Consider the following 15,363-nt stretch of genomic DNA (forward strand, 5'->3'; position numbering starts at 1 on the left):
CACTACACCGCCCACCGTGACAAGCCAACCCCCACACACCACATCTCCTCATTCCTCCTCTCGCGCCTCACGAACGCAAAACAACCTCAATCCCAGAAACACTACTATAAATAACAATCCGAAACCGAGCATGCACACCGGCATGATACGTCGAGGGTACGAGATAATACTTCCCAGGTGTTATACTCCTCTTGGGAATACCAACGCCTGAAAGCGCATCGGAGTAAGGCCCTGAGGAAGCGATGCATCGTTGGAGGTTTGAGGGGAAGAGGGAGAGGTTGGTGGATACGCCTGGGGCGCGTGTGAGGAGTTGGAGACGGGCGCTGCGGGGATGTGAGTGGGGCATTGGTACTTTTGATATTTGAGAGGAGTGAGGGACGTACCCAAATTCAGAATCACAAGGGATGGTTACTTCGTACATTGGATTGCGGTGATATCGATTTTGGCTGGGTCCACCTACGGCTGTCGTCGAGTCCCTAACGAATCCCAAGATTTGTTTCAAGGAGAAAATTAAAATAGACTGATGAAGACCGAACGTACCATCCCCCATGGACGGTCTTGACATACATCCCTGCACCCTCCTGCGGTATTGTCTTTATCTCAAACCAAGAGGGACTCTCCACCTTGAGCGTGAATTTTCCCATCTGGTCTGGTTCGTAAGCTGATAATATGATTGTATAATCCCCAGCTTCAGACAAAGAAAAAATGAGCCGCCTTCCCCACTTTTTATTAAAACAGAAAGTCAACGTACGAGCCAGATGAGCAGCGACACGCGCATGCCCATACGCATAAGGCCCAGAATGAGCCACTACCTCCTTCTGACTTAGTTCTGATATACGCTCGCCTTGTGACCACACTGCTGTGACGTTGAGCGAGATGTCCCTAGTGCTCTGTGCGGTAAGTATGACTTGTGTTTTATTGCGCTTGTCGCCTGTGTTTGTGCTCGGCCGTTTGTCGATACTGGCGCTCGTGGTATTATGCACTCGCAGGTGATACTGCGGATTCACCATATACGTCGGATGCGTGCAATTCCCGCCAGCCGTTTTATGAGTCAACACGCCATCGACCTGGCATCCATCAGCGTTGAAGGAAGAAAAGAACAAATTCGAGGGGTACCTTATGCATATACCTCGCAGGCGGAACCCTCGTATCCCAAGACACTACCACATCCGACGAATAAGCAAACGCAGTGACCGTGAACCCGACTTGGTCGAATTGACCATCGTAGCAGGCTAATAAGGAGAGCGAGCCTGAGGTGTGGGTTTGAAGTTGGGAGGTTTTGATGCGCGAGAGGAGGTGTGTACTGTTTGTGTAGTTGCTCTGTGTGTTGGATTTGTCAGTACTGCGGGTGGGAGGAGAGAGGGGGGGCCGCCGCAGATAGGAAACGAAAGGAAGGTACCTTGAGCGCAACATGTTCTGGATCCCCTAAAATCATGTCATTCTCTTGAACATTAAGCGCGATGTATTCGTTTGTGCGGTGGGTGTCGCGGAGGTGACGTGTTAAGAGGATCCATATCTCTGTTTCCTTTCCGTTTGTGTTTGTGTTGTTGTTATCGGTTTCAGTTGTGTTTGTGTTGGGTCCTGATGGGACTTCTTGATACGAGGGGTCATTTGTTTTTTGATAGTTTAGTCGGAGGTGGTGAGTAGCAGCTATATGGAAAGTGCTTTAACGCTGTACCATGTGAATTGAGAGCAGACGTACCTCGTGGTAGATCTTCCGCGTTTTCAAGCTGCCATGATCTGTAAATTCGTTAGGATATGGCACGTGCGTATGATGTGAAGACGTACCCATGAAACGTAATACTACTCCCAAACAAACTTGGATTCCAATTGATATACAACCCCTCGAACGTCGCGCATATATCGTCCCAGCGTATATTGAGTACCCCTATCCCATCCGTTACATCTACGGCAGAAAGGGAGGGGGGACTTACTAGGACAGGTCCCACTACCATCGCACTTGCACTCTGAACCACATATCCTCGAATCAAGAAGCGTGACCCAGCGCTCATTGTTCGTTTCTTTGATATCTGCACAAGTCAACCTCGGACCTTATTCATGGGAGGGGGGGTGCCCACCTGTAACAGCATAATCATGAGAAGGAAGAAGCTTGACGCTGTGCATATTATAATTAAGCGCCGTTTTATCGTTCGTTCCGACCGTCATCATACAGTCCCCTATGACAAGTGTAAGTATTGTGATGAAGTGGATGGGAGGGGTGTACCTCTAGGGAATCCAGTGATGATGCGAGACCATGTGCGCTCGCGTTCAAAAGATGCGCTTTTGGTGGTGAGTTATGATTGGGTTGGGGGTGGATGAGAGTACCTTTGGAGATCGATGTGTTCTGGAATCCAGCCTGTGAGGACGCTGCGGGGAATGTGAAGGTGCGTGTGGTACGTTGGTGGGGAGACTTACTGAAGGTCTATTGCAGAGTTTCTTTGGGGAGTCGAAGTCATTACTATACGGAGCTAAAAGTGACTTACGAGCCGAGAAAATCGTATCCGCCCATAAGTTTCATGTACTGTTGTATGTGAGCATGTTATGATGGAGACGAAGAAAAAAGCACGGACTGCTTTTTCGATGAATGAAGGCCAGAGCTGATTCTTTGCGCCAGTTGATATTCCAACGAGTTTGTTGTTAGAGTCAAAGGGGAGATGGTCGTCGATGACTGTTTGAACTTAGCGCATGCTGTGATGCGGTGTTAATACGAACCTATCTATAGCAGACTTTAAAGGATGTATGGGTGAGTGGAGAGGGACTCACGCGCCGGAAATCACCATTGACGAGGACTTTTAATTCGTACCTTCCGTCGTTGGAAGAAGACAAGGAAGAGAGGAGTAACTGCGGAAAGTTAGCGAGCGAGAAGGGGAATGGTGAGACATACGTTTGATTTGAAGCGGAGGTTGTGTTGGATGCATACTGCGATTGAAGCGCATACTGAGCAGTCGTTTACGATGTTCTGGATGATGTCGGATGGGAGGAGTGGGAGGGATGATGTAAAGTGATTTGGACGCTTCCAGGTAGATGATGGAGATACGGAACCGAGGGATGGTTGACCATCTGGATCATTGAATGGACTTGAGTAAGAATTGGATGGGGATGATGTTGCCAGAGGGATGTGACTATCGTTTATGATGGAAGACTTCTTGAGAATTGCAAGTTCTAAGTGAAGATTAGATTAGCGACGGTTAAATGTGAGATTACTTGCGATTTGAAAAGTGGTCTATTGATAAGGGATTAAGATTTTTGTGCTGTTTTATCTTTTCAGCACGATCTACTGCCAAGGCAGCGTTGTTCCGGTATTTTGGATCGGCAGTACGGCTAATGTGTAGAAATGCGTCTGCTGCCTGCAGATAAAGCTTGAATGCATTGTTCCAGTCGTTTTCCAGTTCAGACTTTGATGCTCTAGTATAAATGCTCTTTGAAAGTTGGTTCATCAAATGAAAGCTAGCTAGTAGCAGATCCCTCTTACCTCTGCCTCGGCGATGGACATGTCGATGCCAAGACAAGTTAATCATATCTTAATTCATAATGACAGTGTACAAATAATAATAAACAATCTTACTTTGGGGATCACGTGTACCCGGAGCTCATGGCTACTCGCTCAGTGGCGCTCATCACTGATGTTGCTGAGTCGGCACCTGGCAGCAGCATCACTGCCAGAGTGAACATCAAGCGGGTTTTCCTGGACTGTCTCGCTGATTACTCAGGCCAATGCGGGCGCATGCAATCCCTGAACTGTCCGGCGAACTCGGACTCCACGACTTTCTGGTTACCCGTGTTGTTTTTCAAATTCAATTATGATATGTTTTATTTCTAGATTGATCATTTGCTAATTCTGGAGCTCCACTAGATTCATCCTAACTTCATCCACTGGCATCGTCATCTAGGCGTAACCAATCTGCCAAATCAATAGACACCGCAATGTTTTGCCCAAATTAATACTTTCAGGATATAAAAGCAAGCTCTGTCTACCTCAGAGTCGCCTTCACAAAGCTTGTATCACTTCGCATAAATCATACATTTCTCTTTTCTCCTCGTCGCGTCGTAGTATGTCTGTCACTGCATGCCAGCCCCGGATCACGGCCTGCGAGAAGGACAGTGATTGCTGCAGTGGCCTTCGCCGTGATTTGACAGCAGTAAGTACGAGTAATTTTCGTTGCACCTAGGATTCAAAACCCTTTGCTCACCCCTTACACCTTGCAATGTCAATAGCCTATCGGTACCAAATTGTGCGATTATTAGACTGCTTACCGATGGGCTGGCAACTGTCCATGAGCATATGTGCAGTTCTGAACAGCGAGTCGTGTTTCTGCTTTCGCATTGGTGCTGTGGCTCATGGCACAATATGTAGTTCGTTGCCGTGCACAGTGCAGAGACTACCAGTGTATGCAAAGGTACAACCTAATAAACTCTGATCAAACCAATGCATTGATTGTCGTAAGTAGGTGTCGGGACTGGCGCGGCCGAGCGTCGTTATGATTTCATTATATAGGATTTATCAGTCTGTAGTCCTTGTCAGGCTTATGGAAGATGCACTAGCAAGCTGGTCACTCCTTTACGCAGTAAAGAGCTATCTGCTTGAGTGCCTTCCTCGCAGGCATACCGGGATGCCAGGTGCGACCTTCGGTCTCCCGTGGTGTTCTCGCCCGTATGGAATAGCCCCACAGTGCCCTAGCTTCTATCACTGCATGCCACCACGGAGGCAAGCAATGCAAGAAAGACGATCAATGCTGCTCTGGCTTGAGCTGTCGTCCGGACGGTGACGCGAAAGTGAGTATGAGTAATTTGTTTTGCATACGTGATCCAACCCCGCTGCTCACCACTTGCACCTTGCAATGTAAATAGGGTAACAAAAGTCTGCAAGTAGACTGCTTACCGACGGGCTGGCAGCCTGTCCATGAGTACCGATCCGGACAGTGAGTCATGTTTCTGCTTTTGCATTGGTGCTGTGGCTGATGATTCAACAAGTAGTCCATTGCTGACTCGGTCAATGTGGTTGTTCCTGGAGTCTGGATAAGTTTCCCCGCCTCGAGCAATAGAGGCGCCTATGAATTAATTTGAATACTCGATGAAGACTAACTTGATGCATCCAACTTTGGAGTCCTGTCCTAACAGCGTCCTGGTTAGATCCATCAGTTACACGATGGAATTACCGTAGTGCGTGTTTTCATCGAAGTGGCACTGATAACCACCATATTCAAAAGCCCTTGTTCCTGTGATCGGGCAGTGGATAGAAACGGAATTTATGATGCGGGAGTATGCAAGAGCGACGTTGCACACAGCACTCACATACCGTGACGTACTTTTTTGTCGTGTCATTAATCGTAGCTTTACTGCATAGAAATTGTCATAACGGTGATGGAGTATGCGCGGGGTCTTCAAGCGACCATTATAGTTGGACAATAAGCCCAAAAGGTAACAGAACTGGGATGATTTTTCTTGCTCATTGAATGGGAGGTCCACCTTTCGATGTGTGTTTGTATTTGCGAAGGTGCACCATCAAGGCCATCACTTTTTTCTGCATTAATTCATTATCCCACAGAAGCTGGCTGAATGACGTGGCAGAACGATTTTCCCTCGACATCAACTTTTGCATTGTCCTCGTCATCTTCATCTTCATGCACGCCCTTGTGGATTCTGCTCCGTCGGGAGCGAGATATACATGCACACTATCATGCAGGGGCCCTGGCGAGGAATGTTAGCCGCGGTCGCGGTCATGGATTCATCAGGTACAAACGCGATATCACACCCGAGTCGTATGAACCCGTGCAGTTCCGAGTCTTTGGGGCGTATTTCAACATGTGAATTGTGAGTTGCTAGCAGCGCTTTCCGTTTCTACCTCCCTTCTTTATGACTGGGAGCTTCCACCTACTATTGTCTATTGAGGTCTATTGTGAATTGATTTCTGGTCTCTTAAAGATGGATAGATAACTCGCCACGGTACTAGTGTGTGCTTTGAAAAGCGACTGTTTGGGCAGACAGGCAGTGCTGCGCATCTTGTTTTGGTACTACCACAAACCATACCATCGTGCCCCATGCTCGTCATACCCGTTGTGTTTGTTTTTCTTTCGTTCCCAATAAGCAACATCACTCAAACTCTATCACCTGGATCTTGAGGTTTGTTCGGGACGCGGCCAAAATTCAAATTGACTTCATCTCAGGCGCGCGCCGCAACGGTACTGTTAGCTTTATGCGTTGGGTGACCGGCATAATCATTACCAGTACGTGTTCGCATGGATGATGGAATATATATGCTCGTCCATGGGTAGTTCGTAAACCCTTTGGAACAGCAAGCACAAGGGGGCAGCGCCATAATAGGGTGAGTATCCACAGTGTTCAATATTTCACAGCCGATCTCATCTAGCTGTAGCTCCGTGCTGTCATGTGCTTCAGAATACACGGGAGAAATTTAGTCATATTCCTCCACCTTCATTTCGTCGCTACTCATTCGGTTTTGTAGCACCTTTGAGTTGCTATTTGGAAAGGTGTCATCTCTATCCATAACCAAGACTTCGCAGAGGCCACGAAAGAGTCTTGCCCATGCAATGCCATCACTCGTGTTATGCTTTTTTGAGTTCAATGATATATTTGAATCCTAGATTGATTATCCGCTGATTCTGGGGTTCTACTAGATTCATCCTAAACCATCCGTCGTAAAATTCTGCCATCCAGGCGTAACCAATCCGCTAAATCAATAGCCCCAAAGTAATATTTTCAGCATATAAAAGCAAGCACAGTCTATGTCAAGTAGTTCAGAGTCTCCTCGTATCACTTCGTATAAATCATGCGTTTCCCCTTCCTCCTCCTCGTCACTGCTTTGGTAGCGTGTATGTCTGTCACTGCATGCCACCACGGAGGCAAAAAATGCAAGAAGGACAGTCAATGCTGCACTGGCTTGAGTTGTCGTTGGGACGGTGACGCGAAAGTGAGTATGAGTGGTTTGCTTTGCATACATGACTCAACCCTTGCACCTTGCGATGTAAATAGGGTCACAAAACCTGCCAGGAGTAGACTGCTTACCGATGGGCTGGTACCCTGTCCATGAGCACGTCTAGACAGTGAGTTGTGCTTCTGCTTTCATATTGGTGCTGTAGCTGATGGCACATTAAGTAGTTTGTTGCTGACTCGGTCAACGTGGTTGTTCCTGGAGTCTGGACAAATGTTCCCGTTTCATGAGCAACAGAGGCGCCTTTGTATTCGTTTAAATACTCAATATTGACCAAGTTGAAGAGACGTGAGGAGCGATTTCAACATCCAGATTTGTGCTGCGTCATTTAGAGCTTGAGTATTTACTATTCATTGCCGAAGTCTGCATGGTGTTATGTGCATAGCGGCCAAGGCGGGAATTGACCATTGCTAATGGGCGCGTCAAAGGACATTTTCAATATCCATTCAACACCGTCTCTCAGATTCACCAGTTGATGCGTGTCACTCGACATTGGATGCCCCTTAGATATAGCCCGTTGATATACGTGTAACAGAAGGCCGATCATCCTAATTTAGCAAGTCATGTACAAATAAAGAACAATAGTGTTATTGTCATTGACGACTTTATTGTGCTAGGGATATTTGAGTGCTACGATGAATTCTAGTGTTCTTCACGCTAGCGACGATGACTTCAAAGTTCCGTGAAGACTTTGACGTTGAAAAATCAGCGCCTCGGGATCGATTCACCAAATTATTATTCGACTTGCGTATGCCAGAAGAGCTCGCTGAATGGCCACCTCTTCACGTTAACAAGCGTAAATGTAACAACGCACGCAACCGTACTTTGTGTTGTCTCCTCATCATCGTACTACTCTTTTTAATCGGGAACGTCATCTTCCTCAACGTTCGCATCCTATCCATAAATACAGTCACACCTTTCAGCACGTCTCTCTCCGCCAATGCTCAACAGTGCTTGTCCCAATACACCCTCAACGCACCTTCCAGCCCTTCCTCATACCCATGCTCAACTTGCTTGCCAACCCTCCAGACCGTCCCTTCCAGCTATCTATCTTCGAATCCACAGAATGCACAACAGATCCTCAACGCTATCCAGTTCTGTGGTCTACGCGCCATATTCGACACCGCCAACTCACAAGGTCAAGCATCCCTCGGGTGGGTGAACGACGTCAAATTTTGTGCTTGGAACGGTGTCACATGCGATGGTTCCGGAAGAGTCGCAAATCTGTCAGTCCATTCCATGAAAATCGCCTACTGCCACTCACCTACATACATACAGGCAATTGACATTCCCTGGGGTACCAGCAACATTACCCAACGAACTCGGTGCACTCACCGGCCTCGAATCTTTGCAAGTTATTGGTGGTGATAGCATACCAGGTATGTCACTGCATCCTATCATTAGTACGATCTCACATATTTGTAGCTGGAGCGCTCCCTTCATCGTTTACCAACCTCACCATCCTCTCCAATCTCCACATTGAAGCTACAGCCATCACACAACTCCCAGATAACCTCTTCTCCTCCCTTACATCAATCACAACACTCACCCTCATCCGCAACCCCACAATGGGCTCCTCCCTCCCATCCTCCCTCACCCAGCTCCCACTCCAGAACCTGTGAGTCCCCTTCCTGCCTTCCTAATTATCACACCTGACCATCATCCAGGGTGATCAATTCTCAATCCCTCACAAACCCCCTCCCAACCCTCTCATCCAGCCCCGCCCTCCAAACGTCCCTCAAACTCCTCGACTTATCATCCACCTCCCTCACAGGCCCCATCCCAAACACCATCTCATCTATCTCATCACTCACACAACTCTTGCTGTCAAACAATAACCTCCAACCGCCCTTCCCGACAACCTTTCAATCGTCGTTACAGATCCTCAACCTCCAGAATAATACGGCTCTCACTGGGACAATTCCAAACTCGCTTTGCAATAGTACGCTGCTTACAAGCTGTGAATTGGGGAGTACGGGGTTGAGTGGAGGCTGTGGGTTGTGTCAGCTCTCATGATCGGCGCGTCGTTTTCTTGCTTTGTTTTGTTTTGAACCTTGCTTTTACGTCCCACTCATGATATTACTTCCACCGCTCGTTAAAGATGGATGGATGGACATTTTACTCGCATACCTACATTTTTCACTCCTGTAGCTTTACTGCATAGAATAATGATTCGTAGATGATATTACACCGCGGGCGGAGTCTTCCAGCGACTACTTAGACAGGGGTATAAATTTGGCCAGACCCATGCTTTCTTAAAACGGGAGCTTCCTGCGTCAGCGACGATACCGATGCCGTAACTTATTGTGAAGTGTCACCTCTTTAGGGCACAACCGTCGAATCAGCGAAGGCATAGAGACGCCGGAGTATAGGTGCGTTGCTTTTGAGTGTTTTCTCGTATTCAAAGCCCTTGCGAAGGAGCATTGGCAGACATTCATTGTATGGCTAACGGCGTGCATGTGTCTCTAAAAATCCTTCTGCCCGAAATTTAACCTGAGTCCTCCAGCTTTCCGTAATTTTACCGTAATAATTGGTTTCTTGATCCGACTGGTGTATGTACTGGAAAAACTGGACAGTGTAATGAGACCTCAGTTCCAGTGGGAACTGCTTGTGGGCAGAATTTGTTGAGATGCGCGCTTGGGAGACAGAACACATACTCGCACATCTCGCCCGATATCCGGACTCGCAGCACATTTTCTATAAGACGGGTATGCTCCCTTGCAGACACTTAAAGGTGTATAAATTTACCATACTTCCTTAAAATCCACTTCGCAACACCAAGCGACTAAACAAGTACCACGACGAATTCTGGAACAAAAAAACCTCTTGTTCCCTGCAAAACACTAGACAACCATCGACTCCTCCCATGCTACACACCACTGCCAGTCGATATATGCACACGCTCCTGGAAGGCGATCGAGGCCATGCTAGTTGCTACGTCCGAGTCGGCCATGAGCTTAGCGTAGTACTCTCGAACGCCAAGGATCAGACGTGGTCCTAGCACATACATCTGCACGACCGAAAAATCTGAAGAAACCCAAGACAAATCTTGGTCCCCAGGGAATATCGGTCCTATAGAAATGATAAGTGATGAACCGAGGTCGGTGAAAGGTTGTTATATGTACCGCTGAGTTCGTCGGAGAGAAATAAGTAATGGATTGGAAGCAAGAGACAACAACAAAGCTAGCATCGTGACATGATCCAATCCCTCAGCGAAAAAAAGGGAACATATTCACAATATGAGCTCACCCCATAAGTAAAGTATGTGAGTTTTCATCAGCACTGTGAAACAGTCCCCTATGATCCCTCTTGTTGAATGGTGCCGCAGTTACAGAAGTGTTTTATAGCAATCCGCACTGCGAGACACAGTACGAGGATCTCTCACGCAGTGGCGAACATCCAAGTAATAGAAATCAGAAGTATGGCATCTTCCACATAGCCAATCGAGCACTGATAGGTGCCGGAGAGAATAAACGCCTCTGGTATTAATCTATGAGTCCCATGGATGATTTTTCGTCCGCATTTGAGCGTGACTTACCCCCTGATGTATTAATCGCTAACATGACACCGACCACTACATCGAAGATATTGACAGCCAGGAAGATGACGATGGGAAATATCAAGATCTTTCTGGATTGATGCGTCGCATACAGATACAGCACGGTCACAAGGGACCAACGTTGCCTCTGCCGCAAATCAATGTTATTCTTCTGACGTGAAACTCTGCTCACCCAGATCAGTTCAACCTATAAAATGATTCTTAGCGAGATGATTGCTTCATTCACCATCAACATACCTCTTGTCCGGATGTAAGCGTTGTAAATACGTGTAGGATATCAGGAGTTCTTGAATAGCGCCATACTCACCCCAATCATACATCACTCCAACAAAGGCGGCAACTGTGAAACACAGCCAAAGTTAGATTGAGACATCGGTAGCGTGATCTCTACGAACCTACAAAATAGCCAAAATTTTGGTATGAATTGATGGCCAGCCACCATGTGGGATCATCTAGGACTATGCTCATGCTGTTAGAGAATGAGTGAGGCGACATATGACGATGACATTCGCACTTTATATATGAACTCAATCCAGGCACTCAACGTAGACTCGAATGTTGGTCATGAAGGAGTACACCTCTTCACCACGCATTCTAATGCGTGGTTCACCATGCTCGTTATAGCCAGCGGCGCACGCACCTTTTTTCATTCCCCTCCTTGCCCCGTTGTGTTCTGGCCTTCCCCGAGTGCCAGGGATCCTCGTATGTCTTAGAGCGGCACGGTAGAACTATTTTGAAGTAGTTCCGCCGGTAGAACTGGCAAAAATCTGGCAGAACATGGTTCTGCCATTGAATAACAAGATAAACGTCACGACATATATATATAGCTTCTGGCTCTTATAGATTTGCTTCATCCCAATTATGTAACTGAGTTCTCGGCTCCTGTTCTCGCGGAGTCATCGTGTTTACATAACATCCTTTTCTAACACTTCTTTGTATCATGTCCACCAGAATTCGAATGGAAACGACAATTTGGTTTGTGAAACCATGAATTGTGCTTCTCACATGTTGCTACGAGGGCATCTGAGCGACTTACAGCCCATCATGTTCAATGAGCTTCCTGTGCGAACGGAACTCCAGTCAGAGAACGTCTTGTGCAAGTACCTACAGGCGAAACTGCACCTTTTCCCACCGAACCGAAGTGAGGAGAAGTCCCCACAAATTTGTGCGCTTCCCACAAGTCTAGACGATACCACTGAAAAGAATCGCCTACCCGGGCTGCTCACGAGAGCAAAAACATGCCATACGCTATCAGAGTCTAAGACCGGTGCGCAGTTATCAATCAAACCATCCTCAACACCTTTCCGGACATGGATATTGATGCGGATGCTTGGAATACGACATCATAAACCCCCCTGGAATTGTCAGCGCATAAGAGCGCAATCAGGTCGAGCAGAAGCTGGATGGATGGAAATGTGATTTTGTTGTGAGTCTTATTCCCCTCTTCTCCCGAGTTTTGAGCATCGATCCTGAAATTGTTATTTGTAGGTCTATTTATATTCTTTCCACGAACTGAAATAGGACCTTCAGCCCAATCTGGATAAGTATCATCATGATTCCAAAAATATCCGATACTGGTACTGAACGCGAGATTCTACCCTATTTTCTACATTCTATCTGCTTTGAAGCAGGTCTTGAGTGGCAAGGGGAGATGCTGCATCATGGGCATTGCGTGTATCCAGAGATCGTGAACTGTGGAGTATGGTGCGTGCCTGCGTCGATCTTGTCCTGTCGTTGGCATCAACAGGGTACCTTTATAGGACTTAGGGACTCACCCACTCAGTTTAGAAATGCGGCTCAATGCTCCACGCAAATAGAGACAAACTCCCAAAACCTCGTTCAAATTGTCATGTCATCCGTAAATAACCTCGACGCACACACCGACCCAAACGCGCCATTATGTCCGCGGTCGACTTTCAATATGCACCGCTCACGACCTCCGCTCTATCGACCACTTGGTTTGTGGTCATCTATTCAACCAGCGCCGGTCATGTACCACTCGCTTTTAAAGACTTCCCACACATCCTAGCGCATCCTGTGCGTTCAAATTCCCCCAAGGCAAAAAAAAGGCCTGGATAACTTTTTATGCCACAGAAAATACCCCGCGTCTGTATGGCATGCAAATTGTGTGCTGGCATGAGTATCGGGCACCTCTCACAAAGCCCTTTGCCGAATGGAGGAATTTGGCGATGAGCACCATGATAGAAGCGAATGTGTCCTCGGTACGCCGTTCCGACTAAGTATTTCAAAAGATATGTTCATTGACGTGCCCTTAATAAAGCCAAAGAGCGACATCAACACTGGACTAGATTGGATCATGGCGAGCTGTCAAGAAGCCAACAGAAGCACGCCTCCCTGTATGATAAGTCGAACTCGCGAAATAATACTTCCTGGAACTTGTACTTAACTTGGAATACACCTGGAAGGGTGTTAGATTAAGACCTCGAAGATGCCAGGTATAATTTACTGATCTACATTACCCAATACCGTTGTGCCAGGTTCTACCATCACTTTCATTGATCCCCATGTAAGAATATTCTATCGTAACACTGTCGGCTGACTGCGCCTTCTGCATCCACATGATCATTGATTACACTAGATGCGAAGCCTAGTATTAATTTGTTCAAGGTACCCTATTGGGTGCCATTCAATATTTAATCGATGACCGTACCAGACGCTCCATATCGGTTCCCCGTTGCAGTGGATTCCGCACCAATATCAACTTTGTTTTTCACCTGCACGCCACAAAGAAGAAGCTTGTCAACTCTTCCTGCTGTGCTTTTGTCGTTCGACGATGACTGCTCTCAGCGACGCGAAATCGGAAGCAGCTGATGTCTCCTCTGATTTATCAAATCATTCCCGTGATGATCTCGAGAGGAGATTGGTGAGGAAGATCGATCTACATATGTCCGCGATCGTGCTTTTGTATGCCATGAGCAATGTGAGTCTGAGCTCTTTGTTACTTGGTGCTTACCGCTGGTTAGATCGACAGAGCGAATATTAGGTAAGCGTCTTCATACTCGCTTTATATGATATTTCATGTTGTCTACAGTACGGCACGGTTGGCAGGTTTTGAGCAAGACCTACACCTGCAGGGGAGTCAATACGCGACAATCTTGTCTATCGTCAATGTGGGAACCATTGTCATGCAAGTGCCAGCGTGAGTTGCGTCCTTCGTTGAGGGAAAAATTATTGTGACCCTCTTTCTTTCAGGAATATGTTTCTGCACTGGCTAGAGAGACCTGCTATCCTGATTCCTTGCAGTATGATGATGTGGGGTGTAATATCAGTATTAACAGGTTTGTCGATACCGGCCACTCATGACCATGAATGCTAACCGTACCCAGGGGCCGCACAGAAGTACGCATTCTCATTTTTTGTCATTGTGGGGTCTGATAGTCCGACCCAAGTTACACCGAGGTTCTTCTCGCCCGTTTACTTCTCGGTTTTGCCGAAGCACCCTTCTTCCCTGGCATCATATTTCTTATATCAGGATGGTACAAGCGAGACGAGCTCGCTATGAGAGCGACTCTCGTTATTTGTGGAAGTGTGTTCAGCAGTGGGCTCGGAACCCTGTTCGCATCTGGTGTACTTGCAGGCATGCGAGGAGTACTTGGTCAAGCCTCATGGAGGCGAGAAACGTTCGTCTCTGTTATTCGCTGAAGCTGACATAGTCTGCAGGTGGTTGTTTTATATCGAAGGCAGCGTCACCGTCATAGTCGCGATTTGTGCGATGTTTATACTCCCTAGTTTCCCTCACAACACCCGATGGCTCACTCCGGAGGAAAGATCACTCGCTATCTCTCGCCTTGCAGATGATGGCTATGGAAGAATGGACGGGCCTGGGAAACAGACGACCATGCAAGGACTGCGGCATGCTTTGTCCGACTGGAAGGTATGGTGGTTTACAGTCGCGCTTATTGTCGACCATATTGCGCTGTCATACGCCATGTACTTCCCAACGCTCGTCGCAACTATGGGATATGATACGACGGTGACTTTGCTGCTCACCACTCCTCCATCGGTGCTCGGCATAATTGGTGCTTTTGTTTTTTCAAGGTCGGTAAACTATTTTGTTTCTATCTCGAATCGCGTCTTATGGACGACCAGGCTCTCTGATCATACGCACAAGCGTTTCATATACATTTTTGCATCGAATGCATTCGCTGCCCTTGGATTCACTGTATCCATGTGTACTATGAGCACGGTTGCGCGCTATGCTTCCATGTAAGCACTATCCTTGCCCAATACAGTGATGCCTTGTGTACTCAGAAACGTGCAGGTTTTTGATGGCTATAAGCGGCGCCGGACAAATGGTGCTCTGGGCATGGATAAAAACCACATTTGCCAGAGAACCTGCAAAGCGAGCTGTTGCTATTGCTATGATTAGTGGAGTGTCTGCGGTGGGGAGCATCGGCGGATCGTTAGTGCCACTGATCTCCTGCTCCCGCTGATTATTTACCATCTCTCATAGGTACATCTGGCCTCTCAACTGGGGCCCGACATATCGTTATTCCTATGCTATCTGCTTCGCGGCACTTGGGGTGACGACGGCCATGCTTGGTGTCATGCATTTGCATTTGAAGCGGGTGAATGAGCAGATTGAAATAAATGAGCGAAATGCACAGGATATCAATGACCTTCAGGATCCTGTTGGTTTCAGATATCTAGTGTAGTCAACGATCCACGCGACTCTTGCACTAAGTAATCATAGGCGAAACTACTGCTCATCCCGCCGATGATCGGTGTAAGCCTAAGCTCACGACGCACTTATGATTTTCTATCTTTTTTACTGTCTTTTCCTCGTATTGGCATCGCTCACGTGCAAACATGTCACCTTTTCCATTCACGGGTT

General features: G+C 47.2%; 7 protein-coding genes across 7 annotated transcripts; 6 read left to right on the forward strand and 1 right to left on the reverse strand.

Moving 5' to 3' along the window:
• Positions 1-48: 48 nt before the first annotated feature.
• Positions 49-3,496, reverse strand: BJ212DRAFT_1584593 (cysteine proteinase; the record flags this gene model as incomplete). Its single annotated transcript, XM_041342339.1, has 20 exons — positions 49-104; positions 139-323; positions 384-476; positions 541-688; positions 752-1,067; positions 1,117-1,320; positions 1,400-1,650; positions 1,703-1,740; positions 1,789-1,888; positions 1,935-2,030; positions 2,079-2,177; positions 2,225-2,280; positions 2,326-2,367; positions 2,416-2,436; positions 2,484-2,521; positions 2,571-2,672; positions 2,764-2,841; positions 2,885-3,162; positions 3,209-3,419; positions 3,473-3,496. 20 exons carry the CDS (start codon positions 3,491-3,493, stop codon positions 49-51), a joined length of 2,433 nt encoding a protein of 810 aa, XP_041198093.1.
• Positions 3,497-4,052: 556 nt separating this feature from the next.
• BJ212DRAFT_1319757 (uncharacterized protein) lies at positions 4,053-5,361 on the forward strand (the record flags this gene model as incomplete). The annotated part of the gene is made up of 4 exons (XM_041334363.1): positions 4,053-4,143; positions 4,601-4,651; positions 4,679-4,773; positions 4,849-5,361. The coding sequence occupies 4 exons, from the start codon at positions 4,053-4,055 to the stop codon at positions 4,921-4,923; spliced, it is 312 nt and encodes a 103-aa protein (XP_041198094.1). The 3' UTR covers positions 4,924-5,361.
• A 1,365-nt stretch (positions 5,362-6,726) lies between these two features.
• BJ212DRAFT_1319760 (uncharacterized protein) lies at positions 6,727-7,204 on the forward strand. The gene is made up of 3 exons (XM_041334364.1): positions 6,727-6,928; positions 6,991-7,061; positions 7,117-7,204. The coding sequence occupies exons 1-2, from the start codon at positions 6,788-6,790 to the stop codon at positions 7,012-7,014; spliced, it is 165 nt and encodes a 54-aa protein (XP_041198095.1). The 5' UTR covers positions 6,727-6,787; the 3' UTR covers positions 7,015-7,061; positions 7,117-7,204.
• A 379-nt stretch (positions 7,205-7,583) lies between these two features.
• BJ212DRAFT_1319762 (uncharacterized protein) lies at positions 7,584-9,246 on the forward strand. Its single transcript, XM_041334365.1, has 4 exons — positions 7,584-8,175; positions 8,228-8,328; positions 8,375-8,567; positions 8,617-9,246. Exons 1-4 carry the CDS (start codon positions 7,616-7,618, stop codon positions 8,963-8,965), a joined length of 1,203 nt encoding a protein of 400 aa, XP_041198096.1. The 5' UTR covers positions 7,584-7,615; the 3' UTR covers positions 8,966-9,246.
• Positions 9,247-10,560: 1,314 nt separating this feature from the next.
• On the forward strand, positions 10,561-11,318 carry BJ212DRAFT_1319765 (uncharacterized protein). The gene is made up of 5 exons (XM_041334366.1): positions 10,561-10,635; positions 10,681-10,695; positions 10,746-10,848; positions 10,904-10,977; positions 11,023-11,318. The coding sequence occupies exons 4-5, from the start codon at positions 10,949-10,951 to the stop codon at positions 11,219-11,221; spliced, it is 228 nt and encodes a 75-aa protein (XP_041198097.1). The 5' UTR covers positions 10,561-10,635; positions 10,681-10,695; positions 10,746-10,848; positions 10,904-10,948; the 3' UTR covers positions 11,222-11,318.
• Positions 11,319-11,323: 5 nt separating this feature from the next.
• Positions 11,324-12,450, forward strand: BJ212DRAFT_522627 (uncharacterized protein). Its single transcript, XM_041343397.1, has 3 exons — positions 11,324-11,923; positions 12,039-12,212; positions 12,269-12,450. The coding sequence occupies exons 1-3, from the start codon at positions 11,496-11,498 to the stop codon at positions 12,273-12,275; spliced, it is 609 nt and encodes a 202-aa protein (XP_041198098.1). The 5' UTR covers positions 11,324-11,495; the 3' UTR covers positions 12,276-12,450.
• An 852-nt stretch (positions 12,451-13,302) lies between these two features.
• BJ212DRAFT_1295562 (major facilitator superfamily domain-containing protein) lies at positions 13,303-15,184 on the forward strand (the record flags this gene model as incomplete). Its single annotated transcript, XM_041332323.1, has 10 exons — positions 13,303-13,449; positions 13,493-13,512; positions 13,561-13,668; positions 13,722-13,807; positions 13,856-13,868; positions 13,919-14,149; positions 14,190-14,567; positions 14,619-14,735; positions 14,791-14,931; positions 14,983-15,184. 10 exons carry the CDS (start codon positions 13,303-13,305, stop codon positions 15,182-15,184), a joined length of 1,443 nt encoding a protein of 480 aa, XP_041198099.1.
• Positions 15,185-15,363: the final 179 nt, after the last annotated feature.

The sequence above is a fragment of the Suillus subaureus genome, assembly GCF_016647635.1.
Source record: "Suillus subaureus strain MN1 chromosome Unknown BJ212scaffold_3, whole genome shotgun sequence".
NCBI lineage: Eukaryota > Fungi > Basidiomycota > Agaricomycetes > Boletales > Suillaceae > Suillus > Suillus subaureus.